Source organism: Hippocampus zosterae, chromosome 17, assembly GCF_025434085.1.
Source record: "Hippocampus zosterae strain Florida chromosome 17, ASM2543408v3, whole genome shotgun sequence".
Taxonomy (NCBI): Eukaryota; Metazoa; Chordata; class Actinopteri; order Syngnathiformes; family Syngnathidae; genus Hippocampus; species Hippocampus zosterae.
In genome coordinates, this window is record NC_067467.1 from 6,288,391 (window position 1) to 6,313,161 (window position 24,771).

The following is a 24,771-nucleotide window of genomic DNA, read 5'->3' on the forward strand; positions in this document are numbered from 1 at the left end:
AGGAAGGGGGGCTCATGGTTAGTTTAAGGTTTATTCAGTCTTTGACTCAGATGACAGTAGATTACTTAGAGAATCTAGATAAATCTCTGGGGGGTGAGGGAGTACAATAAAATCACCTTACATGTTGGAAGAGCACCCTAGAGTACAGTATGTCTCTCACTCACAATATATACACATTCATTTTGCATCATATTCACTCATACGCAGCGGGTGGGGGGGGGCATAAGTGGACTCAGTTGGACCGTATGAGGTATGTAAGTATGAACATTGCATGATATAACTGAGAACTTGGAGGCTGTTCAAGTTGAAATCAATGCCAAGTCTTGATCACAAATGCAGCCAGAATTACCAAATGATGGTGTTTGTCCAGCAGGTGGCGGTGTAGAAACATGCTGGGGGTAAAAAAAAAAATCGACTCGAATCAATTCGTCCTGAACATGCAGCAATTTGTAAAAGTTCAAAATGTCGTTGATATGACAACATTACGTAATCAGATCTCATGATCCGGTTGGAATTTTGGGAAGGAGCTCAGGTTTAACTCAATGGGCCGACAGCCAAAATGTCAGGTGTATTGTACTGTATGAATAGCCACACTGGACTTTGAGCAGCTAATGATTAACCGATGGGACATATGTGTGTTTGATAATCAATAAGAGCACATTAGAGTTTCTATAAATGGATGCCATCCGGTCGAGTGAATAAAACCAAATCAAATTCAAAACAATTTTCTCCGTCTTGATGTAACAGCGGAATCGCCGAAAGTTGTTTTTTACACTCGAAAGTCAAGTTGCGTTTGCCACATTTCTCTACATGCGCTATCAAACAATAAAAGTGCTCAACTCAAAATAAGAAGTCAGCAACTCTATGCTTTTCTTAATTAGCAGCCTGGGTAGCAAATGCTAATGGAAACAAATGCTAATGAACTTACACGGGAGCCAAATTCTTGCTGGAAATTTGATGAGTTGCTGCGTGATGAGGTAACGCGGTTATGTGTGAACCCCGAACGACAACAAAGCGGTCTGGTTATTTACACGTGAAGGCATTTCTCAAAACGGAATCTGAAATAACATCCTGATCGCGGAGCTACTTCTAGGTAACAATGCGTTGTTCCAAAATACTGCAATTTCAAATGAAACAATTTTTGGCATTGTAGAAAAAGTTTTGGCGCGGAAAAAGCATACCGTATACCATACAGATATTATACATTCATTTTCTATAGCGCGTATCCTATCCTAGCTAACCACAAATTTGACCCCCCAGGTTGCCAAATACAGACAAACACTTAAAAACTACATTTGAAAAGGGTGCTCACGCATTTGAAGGGAGCAGAACGACCTGTAAATCTTTTTCTACGATGCCAACGTTGATTTCCGATGCCAAAACTTAACGCCATTTTCTGGCACAATAACGATGGAATTCCGGCAGCTGAGGAAAAAAAAACCACAAGAAGTTTGAGTTCATCGAAAGGCCAAGCAGCTCGTCTCTTGTGATACATACTGCGTTGAGAACATAGCTAGCTGATGTTTCTCTGACTCCGTTTCGTAGTTGCATTCCAAGCGGCGAGATATCGAAGAGCTTATCGAATGTGCCGTGACATTCGCGTGTTGATCACATTGCCAGGATGTCAGGCCGCTGCAATGGTGAGGAGCTAAGAGCTGATGATGCGGGCCAAAGTGACTTAGTGGAGAGCTTCCCTTGGTCACACGCAAACACACACCCGCACACACACCCACACACCCGCAAAATGGCAGCACTTAGTGGTTTCTTGGATCCGTCGGCTCGCGCTCCAGAAGGGGACAGGAAATTCCACAGTTTGCTATGTCGCGCTTTAACGCAGTCCAAAGCGGCGAGGGCGTGGCGGCGGCGAGATACTGGCTCTGGAGGGGGGGGGGGGGGGGGGGGGGGGGGGGGGGGGGGGCGTGAGAGGGAAAATGTGGCGGGGGAGCTTCACGTGACCACTTGCTGCACTGTGGAGCGTTCGTGTGGACACGACTGGTCCCGGCAATGCAGCCTGGCCAGCAGTCGTCGCAGCTTGTTGGAGAAGTTTTTGTTCATCTGGCGGTACATGAGCGGCATGGCGAAGCTGCTGGAGAACGCCAGCAGCTTGGACACGCAACGGAGGAAATAGTAGGTGGGCAGGTAGCGCGGGGCGCCCACGTAGCCCGGCGCGCCGGCCACCGTGTGCACCAGGAGCGTCACGTAGTACGGAGTCCACAGCGCAAACTGCACGCACACGGAGGCCAGCAGCAGCCGGTGGATGGAAGGGTCCAAGCGGGCCGAGTCCTGGTCCAGCGGCGTGGACTCCTTCCGGATGCGCAGGATGAGCGCGAAGGCGTACAGCACGGCCACGGCGGGCACCACGTAGCCGATGAACATCATGATGGCGTCGGCCGCTTCCTTGTTCTGCATCTTGGAGCACTCCGCCATCTTGGTGGAGATGTGGTTGCACACGTAGAAGAGCAGCGAGGAGAAGCTGGTGAGCACGGCGCCGCCCCAGATGAAGCCGCAAACGTGCTTGGTGTTGTACACGCTGGACATGTAGGTACGGGGCAGGGCGCGCTCGATATAATAGTCCAGACTGAGCAGCGTGGTGGAGTACATGATGACCAGCGAGGAGATGTTGAAGAGGATGAGCAGCGTGATGTACACCTCGTTGGTGTACTCCCACGCGTGCCAGCGGGTGAAGGTGGAGCTCAGCAGCTCCACGGGCACCACCGCGTTAAGCACCAGGCCGGCGATGGCCATGTTGACAAAGTAGACGTCGGGCATGGTCATGGATACCTTGTTGGAGAGGTTGACGGCCACCAGTAGCATGTTGTAGCACAGGCCCAAGGGGAAGCACACCAGCAAATAGACCAGGGACAGCACGGACAGGATCAGGCCAAAGTCCTGGCACAGGCGGAAGTCCACGCTGCTTTCCGTCTCGTTGTAAACCATGCAGATCCACATCGCTGGACCCCGGCAGCAGGTGGACTGCAAACCATATGAAGTCAAACGATTACGATAGGGACGGCGATTCGAAACATATATGTGACATTTTTCCCACAATTTCAGAACAAATGAAAATGTATCCTCCCACGCAGCTCGAGACAATGTCATTTTTATGTCCTGCTTGCAATACGCTGTTGGGAACACAACAGCTCTGATGGTATTTTTTTCGAGGGTGTGAAGTGCGAGAGCATGTAAAGAACGCGGCCAAGCGAGTGACATCCGAAGTTCAATAAAATGTTGAAAATGTGGCCCTAGCGGTCCATCAGCGAGGGTATGACAGTACTTTGACTCCTTATTTGACTTTACTCTGGAGTAAGCGTTTCCAAAGCTTTATTGAAGAAACGGTAAGTAAGCAAACAGGTATGACGCATATTCATCAGAATCAGAATCATCTTCATCTTCATATGCGAGCCGCCAACAAACAGACCCGCTAACAAATTAGCAGGTTGACAGCCAGCCAACTCGACCGTCAAATTTGCCGACACCCACGTCACTCACCAGCCCAGTTCTCTCCTTTGAGAGCCATACACACGCGAAGACACAAACACTACAGGAGAATGAATATTATAGCCACTGCAGGAGGACAAAAGAATACCTGGCTGCACCTTACATGGACGTTATTGTGTAAATACTGCAAAATATATATATTTTTTATACCCGATGACTCGATGAGTCCAAGTGTTACTGTACTTAGCGTCTTGGATGCAGACATGGGAGCCGAGACTGCGAGGAATCCTGCACTGACAACATGGGCTGATGTATGAGAAGAATTTCTGGCGACTGAGTGTAAAGCACTTTGAATCTTCTTGACACGCGGCGACGACTAGATTCATAAAAAAAAAGTGAAAAATGCGAAGCGGGCTGCAGTGAAGAGGCCACTCCAAACGTCTGGGAGTTCAAGGCGAGGTCAAGGAAAATGACCGGGAGCGGCGTCGGGGTTCAAGCCAGAGTTGTTGAAAGTGCTCGCTCTTGTTTATTTTCGCTGGGCTTAATTTGGCCGTTTGTAGATTCGGTTTCTTTAGAAAGACGCCTTTCCACTGATGATGAGGAAATAAACTCCGGGGGCAAAACGTACGCTAATCTGCAAAACAAAGTGCGGGAAAGCCGCCTTGTTTTCAGAAGGATGACTCGCATTTCCAGTTAAAAGGGGAAGCATTCTTCTTCCTCTACTTACGCAAGAGCCACTACCGAAGGTCCGCGTTTTGGCCTACGGGAGGCGGAGACGTCAGTCTGCCTCCTTACTAGTGCGACTGGCTCTAATGAGCTTGTGGCTGAGACTGGGAGTCAAAGCAGTTGGACTGGAAACAGGGTCAGCAGGAAGAGCGTCTCCAGTTACTGTCGACAAAAGTCTGTTTTCACCCACAACGGCGCTGCTCGGCCCACATGCAAACATCAGCGGGTGAATCATTTACGAGCAACTTTTCTTTGCTGAAAGCTCACTCAGCAATTAGCCAGCTAATAGTCTACTCCCCGAAGGCTTCTTAAACGCAAACTGCATTGCGCAACGTTATTGTAACGTTGATTAGTAGGCCACGGGTACGGCGCCGTTTTCATTTACGGGATTCGATATGGGCAAGTAGGCTCCTTTAACACATTCGGATCACAAAGGGAGTTTAAGATAATAGAATTCGCAAAAGTTAAAAGGGGAAAAAAAATAACGGAGAGAAAACAGAGAATGGGGCGGCCCGGTAGTCCAGTGGTTAGCACGTCGGCTTCACAGTGCAGAGGTACCGGGTTCGATTCCAGCTCCGGCCTCCCTGTGTGGAGTTTGCATGTTCTCCCCGGGCTTGCGTGGGTTTTCCCCGGGTGCTCCGGTTTCCTCCCACATTCCAAAAACATGGGTGGCGGGCTGATTGAACACTCTACATTGTCCCTAGGTGTGAGTGTGAGCGCGGATCGTTGTTCGTCTCTGTGTGCCCTGCGATTGGCTGGCAACCGATTCAGGGTGTCCCCCGCCTACTGCCCGGAGACAGCTGGGATAGGCTCCAGCACCCCCCGCGACCCTCGTGAGGATCAAGCGGTACGGAAGATGAATGAATGAATGAATGAAACAGAAAATTCTTCTCGATTTGCCATCTTATGGCACTTTGGTATCAGAAGATAATTAGATGCATGGGAACGTCACAACTCTAATAAAAAAGGGCCATGGGCTTCAAGTTAACGCTCTCTTTACACACTAGTGTCATTGTTTTGTTTTTGTTTTTTTAAAACATCCTTAATTAGCGATTGAAAGTTATTCCAGTACCACTGTGTGTCGTTGACCGTGTTTTTTTCCCCTCCTCGGAAAACTGTCGGGTGGACAATTGCATAAGTTAAACCTGCAATGGCACAACCGTTCTGGGTGTGTTCAACACCAAGTTTAGTCAAATCGCAAACTCTTGTGACTGTGACACAAAACAGAGAGATGCCAAATAGGGAGGGTGCGCTTCTAACAGACAGGAAAAAAAAAAAAAGAGGAACAAGTGGTTGTCTTAAAAAGTGTCTCGCACGTCATTCATCACAATAAAAAATGGCAAGGAGAAGAGTTTGCAACTGTGAGGCAGTCCCCGTTAGATACTACTTAGCCTAGCTTCTTCTATTTCTTCATTATCATGTGGCATTCTTTTCACCGCAAAGAATCGGTTGTAGCACTTAACGGCGAATGAAGCATGTTTCAAAACACCGACTTTTGGGCTTCAGGCCACCCCTCCAAGTGTCCGCCAGCTATGCGTAGTGACTGACACTAAAAGCGTACTCCGTTCTCAAGCCTTGGCAAAAACAACATGAGGAAGACATTTTGCTTTGGTTCTCTGCTGTCCAGCCCAGTCTGAACTTTTAGTATGACTTTGCGTCAGGAGTGGCGGAATGAAATATTTCCCAGATGGCGAGGGCCCCACCAAACATGATGTCGTAAGAGTGACCCCCAAACGGCTTCGTGTGTGACATGCCGGGCCCCACGCCCCAATTCTGACAGTCGGGACGTTTTTACTGGAATTTTGAGATCCTTCTGAGAAATGAGTAGATTATGTCACATGATTTACTGCAGGCAGTGGGGCAGGGCGACTACATAAATTTAAAAAATAAATAAATACATGCGGTGACTCACATCTACAAATGTTGCGGCTGGGTAGCGGTGACAGGAGTCAAGGAAAACTGCGACATCCAGCACTCGTCTTGGTGTATAATTTACAGCAAAAGCACCGAAAGCTACTTCTGAAAAACTTTTTTTTTTTTAAATCACAAAGTCCCCAAATCTCTTGAGACCAATTCCCTAAGCCACTAAGAACTTTGGTAGTGTAATAATAATCAGGCAGCTGAATCAAGGCTAATCGCGCATTGCATGTCGCTGATTAAAACGAGTCACTACTCAGGAAGTACTACTGATTTTTGCCATAACATCCCGTTAGCCATTTCCCTGGTTTACGTCAATCCCGACATCTGCAGTTTGGAGATTACGAACAGCACGCAATAAAGTAGCACATCGTACCAAGTATTTTTATTTTACGCTGTGAAACACTGCTGTCATTTAAAAAAAGTCAAATAAAAACAATCCCTTCAATGGACTCAAACCAGATGCCAAACACCAAATATATTCTTAATTGATGAAGAATTCTGTCGTTCAACTGCTTTTGAAGGAAAGGACGCCAAATGGAGTGCTCTTAGAGTTCTAGTGGATTGTTAATGTTTTTATATTTATATTCTGGGGGAGGTCTCTATACATATGTTCCACTGTAGTATTTGTGACTTTGTGTGTGTAAGGCTTGAAACAGGCAGGGCCTGCCTGGCTTGGTGAGTGACGTGGGCGTCAGCGAATGAGAGTGTTAATTGTGCTGCGGACATAAGCGGCTTGTAAAATAATGCGCTGATCAGGCGTTTGTTTTCTTAAGACTAGTTCAATAAAATGACTAAAATTTCACAAAGAGCCGTGTTGATCCTCAACTAATATCACATCATCAATCAGGTGTCACGTTTCTCCGACAGCTTTCAGGTGACTTCTCTCTGCCGTTGGTATGTTGGAACTGTCATGGCCGTCAACTGAAGTCAGAGTTCAGCGGTCACCACAAAGCAGGCTTAAGCGCACTTAAGCCACCACCCCCCCCACACCCACACACACACGCCTTTGGTCACGTGGTTGAAGTTGACGACGACAAGTGCGGGCAGGCCGGAAGAGCAGGTGGCGAGGGGCCTTACATCTCAGGCGCCATTTAATGTGCTGAGCAGGAAGATTACAGCTTTAAGTATTCGGTCAAATTGAAGCTTTCACTTTCAATGACAGTCACATGTTTAATATTACTACTTTTCTACTGATGCTATACGGACTTTTTGTTGTTGTTGTGTTAGGTACAGTTTGAACAGCGCTGCAACGGTGGTCTCAAACTGGAGGCTCGCGGGTCATTTGCGGCCAGCATTATATTTTGCAGTGCCCACTTTTTTTTTTTTTTGCTGTTTTGTGTGTTTGTGTGTGTGTGTTTTAATGACTTATGGGCTACCATAGTTCAGGCTCATTTTGAAGGAATTCCTAAGTGACAGCAAGCATAAGGAAGTCCCACTAAGGGTTTACAAAACCTGCCTTTAAAGAGCAAGGTTGGTCGAGAAGAATGGCCAATTTCAAGAAAAACAGGAGGCAAAGTTACGGTCCTCAAGACATCAGACATCATTACGCAACAAGAGGTTGAGAAGCAGGCAAAGTAGCAGGGGGATGATAGACAGGAACAGGTCACCAATCTTGTTCAACTTCTGAAGAACTCTTAATGTTCTGAACTGTTATTAATAAAGAATGAGAAGATTGGATTAGGTGTCTTTTTTTTAATACTTGATTAAAAAAAAGACAATCAGACTCAATCTCCAGCAGTCCCCAGCGTAAAATGAGTTTGAGACCCCTGCGTTACAGGGATGAAGAGGAGGAACTTGAGGCAGGAAATGTGTTCATGGGCCACAAAATTAGGTACTCCTATACATTCTATTCTGCAATTGCAAATATATCGGGATGTTTTCATGATTAAATTGGAGCGGTTTCTAATATTTTGAGACTTCACATCAAGGTTTGACAACTCAGAACCCAGCTGGAATAACTAAGCAACACAATATATTGATTGCCCTGGCATCAACATATCGGTTGCATACATTGACCGTAAAAGACATGCAACTACAACACCTAGTACAACAGACATGAAAAAAATCTGCCAATTTGAGTCGAACTAAATACTGTAACAATATATAGTGCAAAATATAGTACATATATAAAACACAACTGGGCTAGTGTAAACATATGATTATGACAATTTCCAAAGTGTCATTCAAAACTGAGCATTAGCATTCGATTTTTTTTAAAAAACAAACACGGTGTATAACAATTATAGGATGACTATTTAAGTTTGATGACACCGTTCAAATGTCATAAAACGTCCGCGGTACTTTTAAGCTATCTTCATAACACACAATGAAACTCTTAAAACTTGCTCAGAATAGAAACGGTCAAAGAATGTAGTTTTTAAAATGGTAAAGACATTGTACTCTATTACGAACACGGAACGAAAACAAACAGAACAACCTCCATCGCACTTGACGCCACTGATCAAATTCTGGCTAGCTGTCACGGTTTAGTCAGCAATTTTCAAACGTTCCCCACTACTAGTTCTCGCGTCTAAAACACAAGATTTTCGCACTTTTTTTTTGTGTGTGTGGGAACTTTGGAGGTAAAAACATCACAAAGTGGAAAAGGGAAAAGCCCCCCCCCCTATCCCCTCACCAGAGACGTTTGAGACTTGGCTCCCGAACGGCGCAACCTACGGAGGCATCGGGTCAGGATGTAGCATTTCCACAGGCATTTCTCAGTCGCTTCATTTGGAGGAGAAAAAAAACACGACCTGCGTTCCTTTTAATTCCTTAGAAAAGAGAACAACAAACACCGCTGGACTCCATTCGTAGCCCTCGACTCGTATCAACTTTTGGGGACGAGGCTTGTTCTGAAAAAAGGGGGCGGTCCACTGGAGAAGCTACGAGCGTTACAATGTGTACACACGTGACCCTCCCCCACAGTCCACCCCACCGCCCCCCTCCCTTCATCTCCGCTCGCCAGCCACGGGAGGACGGCCTCCGTTCTGATTGGGCGGTTGCTTTCAAGAGGAGCGGGGCGTTATGAGGAGACCGAAGTGGAACCGCAGAGGCAGTCCTCGTACACGCGCACGAACGCGCGTGCACACACAAATATACTCTTGCTGAAAAAAGTACATTGGACTCCCTTTCATTCGCGGTTCCGCATCCCCATTCTCTCTCTCTCTCTTTCTCTCTCCCTCTCTCTCTCCCTCTCTCCCTCCCTCCCTCCCTCTCTCTCTCCCTCCCTCCCTCCCCCTCTCCCTATGCAGGGTGTCCATAAAAGTAACTTCATAATTTATCAAAAAACATGACAAAGGCAGATTTGTTTTATTTTAATCAGTGTACTATATATTTGAAGGTTTTATTCACAATAAAGGTTTGTGTATCAGATACTCTGTTGATAGAAGGGAAAATGAACCGAGTGGCTCCTCCTCATGCACGAATCCTTCAATTCATGCATTGTACATGAAATTCATGAAGAGAGGGACAGTTTTGGCTAAAGCGGAGGTGGGCAAACTACGGCACGCGGGCCAAATCCGACCCGTTGGTCTTTTTAATCCGGCCCGCCGAAGGTTGGTACACAATTAAGGTTCGATGTCAACAACTGCATTCATTTAATTTGCAACTTGAAGTTGCAGAGCATAGGGAGGAAGGGGGAGACGATACGGAAGCCCGCAGTAGCGCCAAGTCAAGCAAATCCTGTTCGATACGACGGAATAATGTACTCTTAAAGTCTGAAAAAAGTGCCCAAAAATGCAAAATACTGCTTTTTAAGAAATCCAATTCATATTATGTCGAATTTAGTTCACCCTTTTGATCCGGCCCTCCGTAATATTTTCTGGTTGTCATGTGGCCCTATGCAAAAAATAATTGGCCACTCCCTTTAGCCGCTAAAGGGAGTTTATTTATGACACCCTGAACTGGATGCCACACACACATGTACGCACACACACACACAAAGGACTGCCACATTGTGTATAGCTGATGGTGAAGATCTGCTGAATTATCTTCATGAGCTCTCTCGGTCGTAACGACAAACCTGTCATCATTCACAACCTATTTGTTTTAAGGTCGGAGGATGCTGAAGCTTTAATTCGCCAATATTCTTATCGGGAGGATTGATGGAACTGCTTTATGTGTCAGCGTGGGTTTTAGGGTGAGCTCGCGTGACACTCGCTGTAAAGCAGCCAGGTGTTTATCTCAGGGAACGGTGATTAAACTCACAGTAATGTGATGAGCAAGACAGTACAAGGCTTATCTCGGTGACGCCGTGTCATCAGTTTGTGAGTAAAGAGTCGACGATAAGAAATAATCAACATACCGAGCTTCAGTCCTAACTGATAAATCACTCGGGTTTGTCATCGCAATTTATTGTAAAATCGATTCAGATGAGTAGTATAGAAAATGGATCGAAGCTAGCGAGGAGACCGCTTGTTAATGTTAACATATCTTGAGCACAAAAATCACACTTGAGCCGCAAATCAAGCACTAAAAATCGGTCCCTATTTTTAGACGGCTTAGCAGCGCAGCAAGGTGTGGCTTACAAACTTTTGAGGCCGCATGACGACACGCTAGCTTGTTTACAAATGGAAATCTATGCTCCGTCTGCCCCAAGATGCACGTCAGGTGTTTGTGTAATTACTTTGGCACCAGATGGTCACCGACACGTAAAGCGAGTCCTAACGACTAGACGGATGCGTTTGTGCCCGCGATGCACTTGAGGCCGGTTTTGTCAGATTAGCACCTCTGAGCCGATTCCGGAAGAAAGTCATGGATGCTTGCCAACCAAATCAGCAGACTTGCATCGTTGTGACTTGTGACTTTTTAATAACAAGGGTAGCACAGATGCGGCCACTAAGACGAGGCAGTGGAGCACACCACCGTGCTTGTGTGCCGTATGCCCCGCACATGCCTTTAAGCTCAGAGGCCGGGGGAGGGGGGGTGTGGGGGTTACACACTAAGCTCATTAAGTCTGTGATGGAGATTACGGTGCGTTTAGGCACCAGACACCAATGTTCAGTGCCTGGCCCCGGGACATGTCAAATTCCGGCTAAAAAGAAGCAGTTACTATTGAGTTAGACTGACCGTTGGAAACGGTCGCCGTTGCATCGGGACGGGAATTGAAGTAGTTTACATTTTGAGACATGATTTTGTTATGCAATAAGATGCCAGATATCACATGAGCAAGCACAAGAACAAAACCAAGCTGTATAGACAGTTACCCTTTCACCTTTTAAAGGGGGGGGGGAGAGGCTGGTTCCAGGAAAAAGACTTCCCTTGTGGTAAAAATGTTTTTGTGGTCAGCATATGCACTGTTGATTGTATGCCTTGTGGTCTGGGACATAACTGTATGTCTGATGTTGTGGAAAAACAAAAAACAGGCCTTACAGGCAGGATCAACATTAAATAAGATGATGTCTTCTTATCTGATGTTTTGGAGAAGGTTTTGATGATGAAATTTAATATTCCCCCTCCGATCTGTATCATTCCCCCAGAAAGAGCCATTGACTTCTATGCTTCTGCAGAGCGACACTATGAATATCTGTGAAGTATCTTTTATCTTGACTAACAACCTCTTTCCTTGTTTACCCTCAAATAAGTAGTACGAGGTTACATATTAAATCGAAAAATGAAATCAAAGTATCGTAATAAAGGGTGATCATTTCTGCAATTTTCCCCAATGTTGGAGCACTTTGAAGAGAGATGATTAATAAAAGGTTGTAAAACTGTCCCATGATTTCAGAGAACTTCAAAATGGCCTCAAGTCAATTTCCTGGAGATTTACTCTTGATCCTTACCCTGCTTGAACGCGACATCAAGTCATTCGCTGAAAGAGGGTAGGATTTTGGTTATGAAACATCACCACTCGCTCACAATTGTCATGGCGATGACTACGGTAGACCTCAGAGGTCCGCTCTCTGCCCCGTGGGGTTTTCTTTGCTCATATTCAATTTCAAAATTGTCCACAGAACTTTATACAAAAAAAATCTCTTCTGATTCAGAAGATATAAAATATTTTTCTAAATTGAAAATTTCCCACAAGACTTAAATCACTTATGTAAAACCACACCCCCATAAAATTAAAATATTGTATGTTGTATGTGGTTACACAGAGAGGCCTGCACAGTTGAATTGAATTCCTGAAATAAGTGACGAGGACAAGATCAGCTGGTGGCGGGCAGATTCAAAGAGGCGATGCCATGCTTGCTGAAATGTGCTGAAGCACAAAAACATGCATCCAGCACCATTATTTAATTCCAAGAAAGTATTTTTTGGTGTAATCGGACATGAAACATCTTACACAAGGTAAAAGCTACAGTCTTGGTCAGCTGTTGTCTTTGGTCAAAGCTGCCCAGTAGTCTAGGCCCCGGCCGGGTCAGTAGTTGCCAAATCCTCATGTACTTAAATCCACTTATGGGGTTACGGCGTTTGCATTGTTGGAAAAAAAAAATACGACATGATATTTTCAGTTAAGTTACAGTGAGAGTTTGCGGCCCTGAGGAATGCTGAGTGCTTAAACAACAGCAGAAGCCCCCATGAGCAATTACTGTAACCATCTAGAAGCTTCTTGCCAAACGGTCAACTCTTTCCATGCTGGAGAGCTACAAGTCTTCTCCCCCCCCCTTCCAGATTTCCCCAAATATTTTCAACGGGATTTAGGTCAGGGTGCATTGTTTCCATTTGTATGCGCTGTTGCTTGTGGGCTTTGAGTCATGACGCTAGTATTTGGAGCCAAAGATCTTGACCCCCCCCTTCCCCTTCTTCTTCGAAATGTTGCTTGTTGACACTGGGTAACATTATTTTGCCTCCTGTGATTTCAGAATGTCTTTGATGCGGGAAAGGGCCTCCAGCGCCACAAAGCAGTTTCACAGCATGACAGCACCTCTGTGTGTTACTTCTCAAAGACTCTTCATTCCCTACTACCGTGGACACTAAAGGTCACGCACGGATGTTTTGTGTCCTCGTGGGCTTCACCGGGTGGTGCCTTCCCAGTTCGACCACAAATCCTCCCTAATAGACCCATGAAGGGAAGTTTTGGCGCAATAACGCTGCATGCACTTCGCCATGCTCAGGCATATTTTCACATTTGCCTTCACTTGATGATACGACCTAAAAGTGACCTTCTCGCTTCTTTTCAGGTCTTTCCTTTTGTTTCATGTGACAATTGCATTGATTAAATGTTTAGGTGGCGCCACTGGTTGAGCATTAACAAGAAAACCTACCTCGAACCCGCCTCTTCCAGTTGCGCTGGTGCCAGAAAAGTAAAACGTACTATTCGAACCCTTTCATGCACCCTGCAACCTGATAACATGATTAGCTGTCCCTCAAAGGGTTAAATGTTATCTGGGGACTGCCATGCTCTACTATCATGTTCTCATCTTATGTAATACAATTATTATTCATGAATTCAGAGTTACAAACTGCTGAATCGAGGTGAATTTGAGACCTTTTGTACTGTCTGGAGTGGTTAGCACGTCAACCTCACAGTGCAGAGGTTCAATTCCAGCACCGTCCGGCCTCCCTGTGTGGAGTTTGCATGTTCTCCCCGGGCCTGCGCGGGTTTTCTCCGGGTGCTCCGGTTTCCTCCCACATTCCAAAAACATGCATGGCACGCAGATTGAACACTCCAAGTTGTCCCGAGGTGTGAGTGTGAGCATGGATGGTCGTTCGTCTCTGTGTGCCCCGAGAATGGCTGGCAACCAGTTCAGGGTGTCCCACGCCTACTGCCCAAAGACGGCTGGGAGAGGCTCCAGCACCCCCCCCCCCGCGATCTTTGTGAGGATAAGCGGATCGGAAAATGGATGGATGAAAGTCCAGTATTTGCCGCCTCGTATTGGTACTGCCTCGTCCGATTTGAAATTATGAACGCAAAGCGTGATAACCAAAAACCAGTTTTAACGATCTGCATCGCCGAATGTTAGCTCTACTCTTTTTACGGTTACACAAAAACAAGCCTTTCGCCTACCACCAGATTTATTCTGCAACGAACATGAAGCAAGATTATTCCACCGTGTGGTTCCCCGGTGCATGGATGCTATCCGGGCGCCGACGTGCAGATCTAAGAGGGATTAGCCTGGCTTGTTTTGGTGGATGGACTCAAACGGTGGGAGGCTAACCACACACAGCTGTGTTCTTGGGCCTTTCATAACGCTCAGGCTTCTCTGCCCCCTCAACCCCCGAGACGTCTTTGGCTCGGACCCTCCGGTCACCTTCCCCTCCCACTGACCTCAGAGTTCATAAAGCTCGCCGGCTGCAGACAGCAGGAAGCGGGAACGTTTCTTTGGCCGCTCCATGCCGGACCCCTGGAGAAGGACTCCCGTCTCCAGACTGGGGCTGAAATGACATCACGCATAATATATGATCATATAACATATCAGACCTGTCTAGTATTGTTTTTTTTTTCAAGACTGAGTTTTCTATTATTGGCTCTAACGACAGTGATTTTGATGGATTAGTCGATGTAAATACATGGAGCTACATCGTCAGACATGTCTGGTTATGTTTTGTGGGGTTTTTTTTTAAGAGTTTGTACATAGCCTTTCATTCTTTACCAACAGCGAATTTGATGGATCCAATTACATACAGTAGTTCAGACCTGTCTAGTCTTGCTTTTCCTGAAGTGACTTGTTGTACTTGGCCTTTTCATTCTTTATTAACAAAGAATTTGATGTGTATCCATTGTTATGCCAGAAATGTTTTTTTTTGTTGCTTTTTTTCTTTACAGGTTTTCTTTTGTTTGTCTATTATTCTTGAACCAAAAATTAATTTTAATGGATCTCGCAAGAAAGTACATGTGCACACCTCAAGTTTAAATTGGCTTGTGTGTAAATGCATCCAGAGACATCACATCAGACTCATCTAGTCTTTTTTTTCTTTTGACGGAGCTTTTGAACTTGGCCAAACGGAATACAGAACACAAAGACAATTTTTTCCCAGCCCATTACAAATATTTTAACAAAAACAATGGATTATCATCTTCATGAGGGCTGCTTTTTTTTCATGGAACACTTGTGTGGGCATATATTTCTGGTAAATTGTACGTGGTCAAAGTTCCTTAGCCTGTGATTGATTTTTTTTTTTTTTTTAATGGAAAACAATCCCGAAAGGACTTGCTGGAAATGTCCGAGCCTTTATTCAGTGCCATCACAAAATTTATGAAAGTTGGGAAAGCGGCGTCATCCATCATGCGTCACACAGTGAACATTTGTCACATTCTTGGCATACGATGTGGAACTGTTGACAGCCGCATTGGCACTTTGCTTTGAAGAGTGACCAACAAACTTTGCGGACCGCTTAATTATCTTGGTTTGGTTGATGACAAACTAATTTGAGAAGGTATACAATGTTGTGATTTTATGGCACTCATTAGATAGTCAGATGAACCTAATACGGTTGGCGAATGTGGATGAATGCATGCCGGCTTCACTAGATCAGACCCCTCTAGTACTTTTTTTTTTTTTTGCTTTACTTTGTTTTTGTACTTCCTTTCAACATTGCACTGACAGAAAATCTGATGGTTGGGAGAAAAGTGCAAGCTTTCCAAATGCCTCATCGCTCCACACCTGCAGCAGACACATTGGACAGAGTGCCTCTCTTTTTTTTTTTTTTTTTGCTCTTGTTTGATGTTGCAGTCAAGCCGCCCTCGGAAAAAAAAAAAGCGCTTGGCTGTCAGCACGCTGTGCTTTAGCGAGTCCGCAGCAGCCTGGGCATGTTTGTGTAGGTACAGGTCTGTGTATATGCCCTGCATTTGCATGGCATCCTCCGTATAAATGCTCTATCTGAAAAAAAGGACCTTGTTTAGTCTGGAAACAGAGGTGATCCGTATAAGAGAGAGGGGCCAACAAACACCTTCAGTCAGCTGATGTTTTCCAGCTCCACCATTTTTTTATTTTTATTTTTTCTTCAAGTAAGCTCACGCGCTCGTTCAAGGACGGCCGAGTAGTGAACAAGCTCATTACTTTTTCATGATACCCATCGTCTTTAATCAACATCAGAGAGTGCCTTTCGACAGAAACTCACTCTCTCCCCCCCCTACCCCCAACCCGGAGCTTTATCTCATTAAAAGTCTTCTTGCTTGCCCTGTGTCAGATTAAATACAGCGTGCTTCTGCTGAACTTGCTCTCACGCCTTCCAGTAAGAAAAAAAAAAAGCTAGCCTTCCAAACTACACTAACACCGGGCCCTTTTTTTTGAATGGATGTGAATGAGAAAGGAAAAACAATGACTATTTTGTGCACTGCTTGTTCCGTGACGGAGCACAACTGCTGAGGTCATCATGAGAAGTAAGTTTGTGCATGTTTGAATGCACTGTACAAGTCTCACTTGCTAGTGAGTAGTTAATCACTGCCTGGTCCGCTAGCTTAATGCTAACATGTTCTGACAAATAGAGCCTATGTGGCAGTGTTTGAACAAAAATGGTGGCCCAACACCTGTAGACATACAGCAATACACACAAGCATGGCATGTATTTTTCGTCTTTTGTGTAGAACGACTACTTTTATGAGAACAACTTGGATGTCAAAGGTCAGGTTATCACACTGGTGATTAACATGTAGCAACATAAAGGGTTTCAAAACGTATAAATAACCAAGGAGAACTGAACATTGTGCAGGTGTCCCCAATGTTGTGACCGATGGGTGAATGTCCTCAAAAGAAAGGAAGTACGAGGAAGGCTTTGAAGGAGAACAAAGAGTTCCTGGACTCATGATGATGATGTGTGCGCCCAAGTTCTGAGAATGCTGGGAAAGACTGCAGGCCTCCTAAGTGTGGAGAATTGAATTGGGGAACCTGCGTTTGTTCAAGGGAGCGGAAGACAGCAGGGGCGGGGGGAAATGTCAACGATCTTTCTGGGCAATAAACAGGACATGCATCATGTATCTGATGGATACTGGTGACCTCTGGGCCTCATTGAGTTTACGAGTTTACAGCCAGGAATCTTGGCTTCTTCTGCTTCAGCTGACATTTAAAAAAAACAAAAAACAAAAAAAAAAAAACACCTTACAGGTTCGGATGAAGAAAGATGAAAAAGCACAGATCCTCCAGTGTCATGTCTTCGTCTTGTTTTTTCCTTTCAGGAAGCAGAGCAGGTCTGCCTTGTCTCATTCTGCTAAAAGCTACTGACGCAAATGTGAAACCTCGTACAGAACAACTCAAAGGTCTCAATATGTGGTAAATTAATAGCGACCAAGCTGAAAAACTGCCGGTGATTTAAAACAACCCTCCCACCTCCAAAACAAGGAACCAGGCTTCACCCCACCTGGAGCTGAAACAAAATCAAACACACAGACATGACAATATATCTCAAAACTGAAGTATTTTATTTTTTTTAACAACATAAATAGCCCCTGCAATAGTTCGCTAATAAAACGGAACCCAACCACCCAAAAAAAGTCTGTTTTGAGCTTCTGCTTTACCTTCTGTGTGCCTTTATTTGCCACCTAATCTTTATACGCCAAGTTGGTTAGCTGACATTAGCCTAGCCAAAATCTCAAGGCCAAAACTAGATGTTTATCAACACTGGATAATATAAAATAAATGACTCATGACTCATTCATGGTTAGTATGAAACCAATGCCTTCTTCATATTACTAATTTTGATAAAACCTTATTAAAATCAAACTCAGACGTAACCAAAAAATAAATAAAAATTAAAAAAAGGTTCTTGCTGCGCTACATATGTGGCCCACATGTACTGTGATCAGAACTTTTTTATTGTGGTCGTGGTCGATGTTGTCGACGTGCCACCAGATCTGGCTCAGAACCGCATTTTCTCTGAAATTTATCTTTCCACACCCTTGCGGTGCACCCGATGCTTACCAGAGAGGCAAATGCAGATGCCAAACCGCAGAACGGGACCACATGTTTCACATCTCGTACAAGGTAACACGCTAGCCCGGTGGAGCCCTAATCGCGCTTTCAGGAATTTGTGAAGCACTGTACGTTATCTTCAATGCATGAACACGGTGAGGCAGACAACCGATGGAACAGTGGCGCGAATGTAAGCGAAAGCAGGTAGCTTATTGGCCAAAGGACAGCCTAGTGAGTGATGTCCCGATGACAAAATGGAAACTCGATGAAACAAAACAACATACAATTTCAATATTGAAAATAAAGATCAATAACATAGGCGCTTATCAAGTCCACATGTGTCCTTCTATTCTCTGTCAGTTCTGCATGCACCATTGGAAAGGAATTGTCATTATTTTTTTAATACATTTTTTTTCTGAAAGATCCAGGTCCAAAATTATTCACATTTTTTCCATTTAATCAATCCACTAGAGTTCAAGTTGTATGGTATGCTCTACAGTTCACAAAATGTCACCAGGATGTTTGTCAATGCTTTCCTCACACGTTGGATAAAATCCAGGATATGAAGTTTCAAAATGGACAATTAAAAAAATGAAGCTGCAAACAGACCCTTCTACTCTCTTTTTGTTTGTAAATCCTTGAAATGACCATGATTGTCTTTATTACATTGAGTGTCTTTTTTTAAAATCTTGCACTCCACAAATACTCAATGTTTTTAAAAACTAAAACTAAAACTAAAAACCCTGAAATAAAAAAAAAGCATTTCAAAACAAACATACAAAAAAAACTAACAAACCTGCTCTTGAAATGTCATTAAAACTGAATTTACGGATTTTTTGAGGCATTTTTTTTTTACAGTGTATTGTGTTCTATATCCTGATTAGCGATGAAAGTGTAGACCAATGTCAACAATCTCTGCGGCCCATCTCTGGACAGCTTGTCAAATTTATGTTTGCAACCAAAACAGGTTTTGATATTTGGTTTAATTTTATAGTACAGTACAACAATTAAAAAAAATGAAGCTGACTACTTCACGGATTAACCTGTCGCGGATTATTTTTGGAAAGTAACCCCCGCAAAAAACGAGGGTGCACTGCAGCATGAAAAATGTACAACTATCATAAACCTACTGCGTTAGCAGACCCATACAAAGATTTTCACCAGGACACACACACTGGCCAAAATGGGTGACCTTTAGGGCACAGATTAGCAGTAAATCCGACGTATTTGTCTTGGCTATTTTATTGCTTCCATCTGGCCTCCTCTGCCTATGAACCCCTCTGCCCACCTGCAACCCCTCCACCTTCATGCTCTCCTGTCCTCCACCACCCGTTTCCTGCCTCGTGACCTCGTATTCAATTTGGGTTTATGTTCAGCACTTTTTAACACAGGTTGGGATGATGCACAAACAAAAGAACTGTTGTGCGCTTTTCCGAATGGTCGAGTCAGCATGCACGCAGAGGTGTGCCTCCCGCCCAGGCTCCGCTGTGTGAGCCTTTCAGCCAGCCCTTTCTGGGCCCCTTTTTAGCCTCTGTTCTATTGTTCTTGTGCTCTCTTATCAGCTGCGCAGGCTCCAGCCTTCCTCACCACAAACATCTTTCTGCCTGGGAATACAAGCTTCAACACCACATTCAGTGAACAGGCTGAATGAAGTTTTCATTTTTCACCCATTCAGTGGACTTTGTGACAAAAAAATTTATGGAGGCGTGTGAATCCTGGTGAAAATGAATTTAATGGGGTCCCGAATATGCCCCTTCTTCACTCAGTATGAACCGTAAAGTAAACTTTTAGGTCAAGGTGCAATTTATTATGTCACTGTTGTTGAAAAAAAGGTGTTGTATCTTGCTTCTTTAAAAAAAATCCTCTCCCGTGACCAAAGCGGAGTTGGAAAAGAAGGCTTTAGCATTTTAGTTTGAGAAAGACTGAATAAATGAAAACGGGCTTCTCGTGGCCTTGGGGGATCAGATAAGCGTTTAGTCCAGGGAGTCAGTATGAGCTCCTTCCGAAGCGTTCTTGGGCCTTTCTCGCACAGGGAAGCTTTTGTTTTCTCACCATATTCTTGGCTTTCATTCAAGAGCAATGCCGTTTATTATTCCCTCGTTGCCAGATTAATCACACATAGTGATGATGGGATCGGAGCTTATAACTACAACATTCCCCTCGCCCAATCTATTTCGCGATGAAACAAACACAACAGACCACCCCGTGTGACATTGGAGACACAACTTTGTTTATTTTTGAGTAACCCCTCATTTAATGTCGAGAGATTTGGCAGTGTGAGGCTCTGTAATAAAATCAGGATGATTATTTCCACTGGGGCACGCAGGAAGAAAAGCTATCATTATATATTCGTAACCTCCCCCAGGGGCATGAACGCTATCTGTAAACCTGCTCAAAGCAACTATGTGGTACAATTAAAAGGAACAGAGAGTGCCTACTCCCAAAGTGTTAATAAGTAATTGGTTTGTAATTTTACTGTTCCCCCCCACCCCTCCAGAAATAAGAATCCTCCCCAAAAACTAAGCATTTTCGAGCTGCCTAACAAGTCCGTAGAAAAATTGACTGGTCAGTTAGAAAAATGTAGTCCCATGACACCTGTTTCACCAATCGACGTGAAATTGAATGGACGTGTATTGGTAAAGAGACATTAAAAAAAAAAAAAGCTCAAGATTGTACATTCCCAAAAACACCACATCAAACCGGTAACATTTCTTTTTTTTTTTGACAATATGCCAGTACACCATCATAAATAAGTCATGGTTGTAATGTAAGCAGGCCTGCCGTTCTGCCGTGCACATGCGTTAGTGTGCCGGGCGGAGGTCTAGGAATGAAGTGAGGCTGCATTCAAATCTTGCTCACTGCTTCAAGACAAAAATCCTACAAACATTCAAGCCCGCATGAAGACTTGACTCACAAAAGATGTGTTTCCATTAACCAGAATGAAACCGACCAAAAATAATACTTCTTGTTTACTGTTTTTGGCCTCCTCAATGAGTGCATGGAGAGATCCTTGCCAAGGCCTATTTTACAAGTTTCTGATGGAAACATATCATCTGCATCTCGAGGCTGTGTTTTGGACGGGTGAAGGAAAACACAGGCGTTTGAAGAAATAACATGTGGCGTACATCTTAAATGCCAGTTGCTGCGAGTGTTCGGTAGCAAACCTTCACATGCACGCAGTACAAGCGGAGCTAGAGAGTGACACTTGTTATTTCAAAAAATGATGGGACGGATCAAGTTGAAGAAAGCCGTGGAACTTACCATCCAGTCCTTTGCCTGATTGATTATGTAATTGGGACAAAATGGGAAGCACCACAGCGGGGACTTTAGAATTTAATTCATTCCATGACCACCATTATTACAGATACACATACCACAACAACAACATAGTAGTGTTTTTTCAATTAGAAAAACAAGACTTGATCATATTGCACTTTACACAAACACACAGTAATGACGTACTTTGAATGTACTCACGATTTTAGTTTGCACACTGTCTGGACGCCACTGGTTCAACCATTTCGTAGCAGTAAATCCCAGAGAAATTCCTGTGAGTCGCGAGCCAGATGACTCAGTCTACGCGGAATCTCAACACGCGTCATTCAATATTTGTCACGTTCCATCTCGCCGGGGGCCACGCGTTGTGTTGTTGCCGCTGCGCTAGAGGGCCCCCTGTTGGGCGGAGGCGGAACCGCGGTTCCGCTCGGCGCTGCCAAAAAAGCAAGCAGGCATCTGGGTTGAGTTTCACTCGGCTGGGGCCAAGCTTTTGGCAGATGGTGTTCGCCAAACTCGCGACGTCGTGCTGATTAGAAGCAGAGGGGCTGCTGGGGAGGGGGGGATCTCACACTTCGCGAAAGCCGACGTTATCATTTAGTCGGTGAGGCTCCACGTTGTGTAATCTGTTATTATTATTATTATACTGTATATTTTTTGGGACAATTTTACCTAAGACTTACTTTATTTAAGACTTTTTCCAAATTATTGGGACAGTCATTATCTCTTAAATTCTAACTTTCCACGCATAATATTCGCCTCTCCTGTTTTAATATTATGACTTTCCCCCTTGCAAAAGTAAGCGGATACCTCATAATATTTTATTTTTTCATTAAATTATGATTTTATTTTTCTTGTTGACATTCATTTTTCTCATTAAAATTACATTTTAACCTCGTGCCTTTATCTTGACAAATTGTCTAAAATAATAATAAATAGTGAACATTATTCTAAAAAATGATTACTGTACTGTTTATTGTGAAAATTGTTTATTTCCTCATTGAAAACATACATTATTTTCTATTCTAAAATTATGATTTGTGTCTTTTTAGAAATAAAATGACACTGGTTTTCTTGTAAAATTACAACCTTAACCTTTGTTCTTGCAATATCATGTCCTTTTTAAAACAAAAATTACTTCATAGCATTACTTTTTTTGTAATGGAGTGTTACTTTTAGTGATATTTTTAAGTTTAAAAAAAAGGTAATAAACTTACCCATTGAGCAGAATTGTTTCTCACTACGCGTCACTTCTTAATCATTTTAACCTCCTGAGGTCCTTCTGCTTTTGTTAGCTAGTCTTATACCCCGTGTAACAAATATGCTGATTTAAACTGCAAACTCTTCCAGTACAGTAACAAAGTACTTTTATGTTCTTACTTCATACCACTAAATGTACAGTCCTAGTAGCCAAGAGTACTTAATAGCCATGTGTGTATTTTCAGCACAACTGATTGTTTGTCTACGAACATGATAGTCATTCTATCTAATCAAGTAAAACAAACGGGAGGCTGTTTTCATTCTAAGGACATTCAGTGTAGTGGCTAAACAAGCCTCTTGTTAGACCATACAGTGTGTACTATGTACTGCTCACTGTACTGATAGTGGTATGTCCTCAGGATGATTCAGGGACGGCGGACCTGATACAAGCTCGCTCAGAAAGGCTGACCTGGGGGGCCAAGTAAACGCCATTCCAGTTTGCATTCCTCTGATGCACACTGTCCAATTTTGTCCGCTCATTTGGACAGGCACAAGACACTAAGGAGCTGCTGTGTCGGGGCTCCCCTCGAGCCCCCGGGGGCCTCGTTGCAGGTGTTGACACCGGTGGGTCAATATATTAGGTACATACATGCACTGTCTGGATGGGAAAAAATGTATGTGCAACTTTGTTGTGCTTTAGTTCTTCATATTAAATATTGTAATAGATGTTGTGTCCAAATTAGGTATAAGAAAATATGAAACAAAGTCATTATTCATCACATAAATGCATGTTTGAAATTATAAGGTACTCCTTGTAATAAAATGACATTTGATCGAGTTTTGCTTTCCTTATTTCTTTGAAAACGTAAAATGTAAATATCTTTTTATTTTGTTCAAAATCAATTGAAATTTTGAATTAACAAAACTTAACTACAAAAATAAATATGTAACAACGTATATGGTGCAATTCTGAGCTATTTTAGCCAATATACATGCTGTGTGTTGTGGTTACAACAAAACACATTCCGTGTACAATATTTTTTATCGTTATTATTATGGGCATATTCTATGTGGGCGTTAACCAATAATTTCTTTATATATTTCACTATTTATTTTAGTTTTTTAATTTAAAAAAATGTTCACGTCAACTACCTTTGGATAGAAAATATATGCGACATTTTTTTGGGAGTGATGAACTTTGTCGTGTTGCATTGTTGTGCTGGGATGAACCTGAATTTACAACGACATCTGGCGGAAGAAAACAGAAATTCCAAATGATTAAAAAAAACGTGTCAGCAAATGTGACTGTTGCACAAAACAAAGACAAACTGTTGATAAGTTTCTACACTGGGTTGTGACCAACAGCAGCTCTGGTTTGAATGTGTAAAGTTTGTGGCCGTTTTGTTTGTTCAAAAGCGAAGAGATTGCATCAGCCACTGTATGCGTCTTGTTGTGGTGCTCTTCAACCACATTGAAAGGGCACCGCAATAGGCAGAAAACTTTGTTTGTGTGAAAAGATATATTTTCAGTGAAACATTGACTTCTATGCTAAAAATGTTTGCTTTTATGACGCCTCAAACATCTGAACAATCCTTCTCTTGTGTAAAATGCCAACAGCAATGAAAATGTGCTTTTGATGACAATATAACGCGTTTCCAAATATCATTCCATTCCAAATAACATTTTTTCATGAGACAAACTTGATAAACTGTTTGCATGCTATGTAGTAGTAATGTTTTTTAGTAGTGTGTGTGAGTACATTACATCAAGTATGTGTGCACATCACATAATCGCTTCGACTTGAAATGTAAATGATCTTTGTCGCCTTTTCCCTTTTTTCTGACACGCTTTGTATTCTACTTTATGCGACAAGCATTTTGATCAATCACAAACTGCTTATAATGGGCGAATTTCCAAAGGTGCGTTATGTTCTCAACAAGAGTCAAGTATCGTGTCGATACACGTCGATCTCAACCGAGGGATCCAGTGCTGCCATCTGCTGGCTTTAATTAGCATGTTTTTATTTTAGATTTTCTCATCTTAATGATCAAGTCAGAGTTGCCCAAGACTTTTTCTGTGCACATAAAAAAACAGTAAGCCACATTGACAGCATTCAAAGTGCTCATTTTCGAATATGTAGCACGCCGATAAACGTGTTGTGGGGGCATAAATGGTCCCTGGGTGTGACTTTGGACACCGCTGGTCTGCGTTTAGGGAGGAAGAAGACAAAGGTCTTGACAGTGCAACACTTGCAACACACAAAAACTGCTTCATGAACTTACCGAGCACCAGAAGATGGCGGCGGATCCCACAGACACTCCGAAGAGTCCCGAGGCTCAGTCCTCGTTTCGCACGTTAGCGTGTGTGTGTGCGTGTGTGTGTGTGTGTGTGTGTGTGTGTGTCTCCTATAGTCCTGCTGTGGCAT

General features: G+C 43.6%; 1 protein-coding gene across 4 annotated transcripts; it reads right to left on the reverse strand.

Moving 5' to 3' along the window:
* Positions 1-17: 17 nt before the first annotated feature.
* On the reverse strand, positions 18-24,695 carry gpr146 (G protein-coupled receptor 146). 4 transcript variants are annotated; one of them, XM_052049589.1, is made up of 3 exons: positions 24,629-24,695; positions 14,294-14,400; positions 18-2,973 (listed from the first exon to the last, which is right to left on the reverse strand). In XM_052049589.1, the coding sequence occupies exons 2-3, from the start codon at positions 14,303-14,305 to the stop codon at positions 1,948-1,950; spliced, it is 1,038 nt and encodes a 345-aa protein (XP_051905549.1). In that variant the 5' UTR covers positions 14,306-14,400; positions 24,629-24,695; the 3' UTR covers positions 18-1,947. The 4 variants fall into 4 exon arrangements, with proteins under 4 accessions (XP_051905549.1, XP_051905548.1, XP_051905551.1 ...); XM_052049588.1 differs by lacking the exon at positions 24,629-24,695 and adding an exon at positions 21,351-21,877; XM_052049591.1 differs by lacking the exons at positions 14,294-14,400; positions 24,629-24,695 and adding an exon at positions 8,761-9,106.
* Between the last annotated feature and the right edge of the window lie 76 nt (positions 24,696-24,771).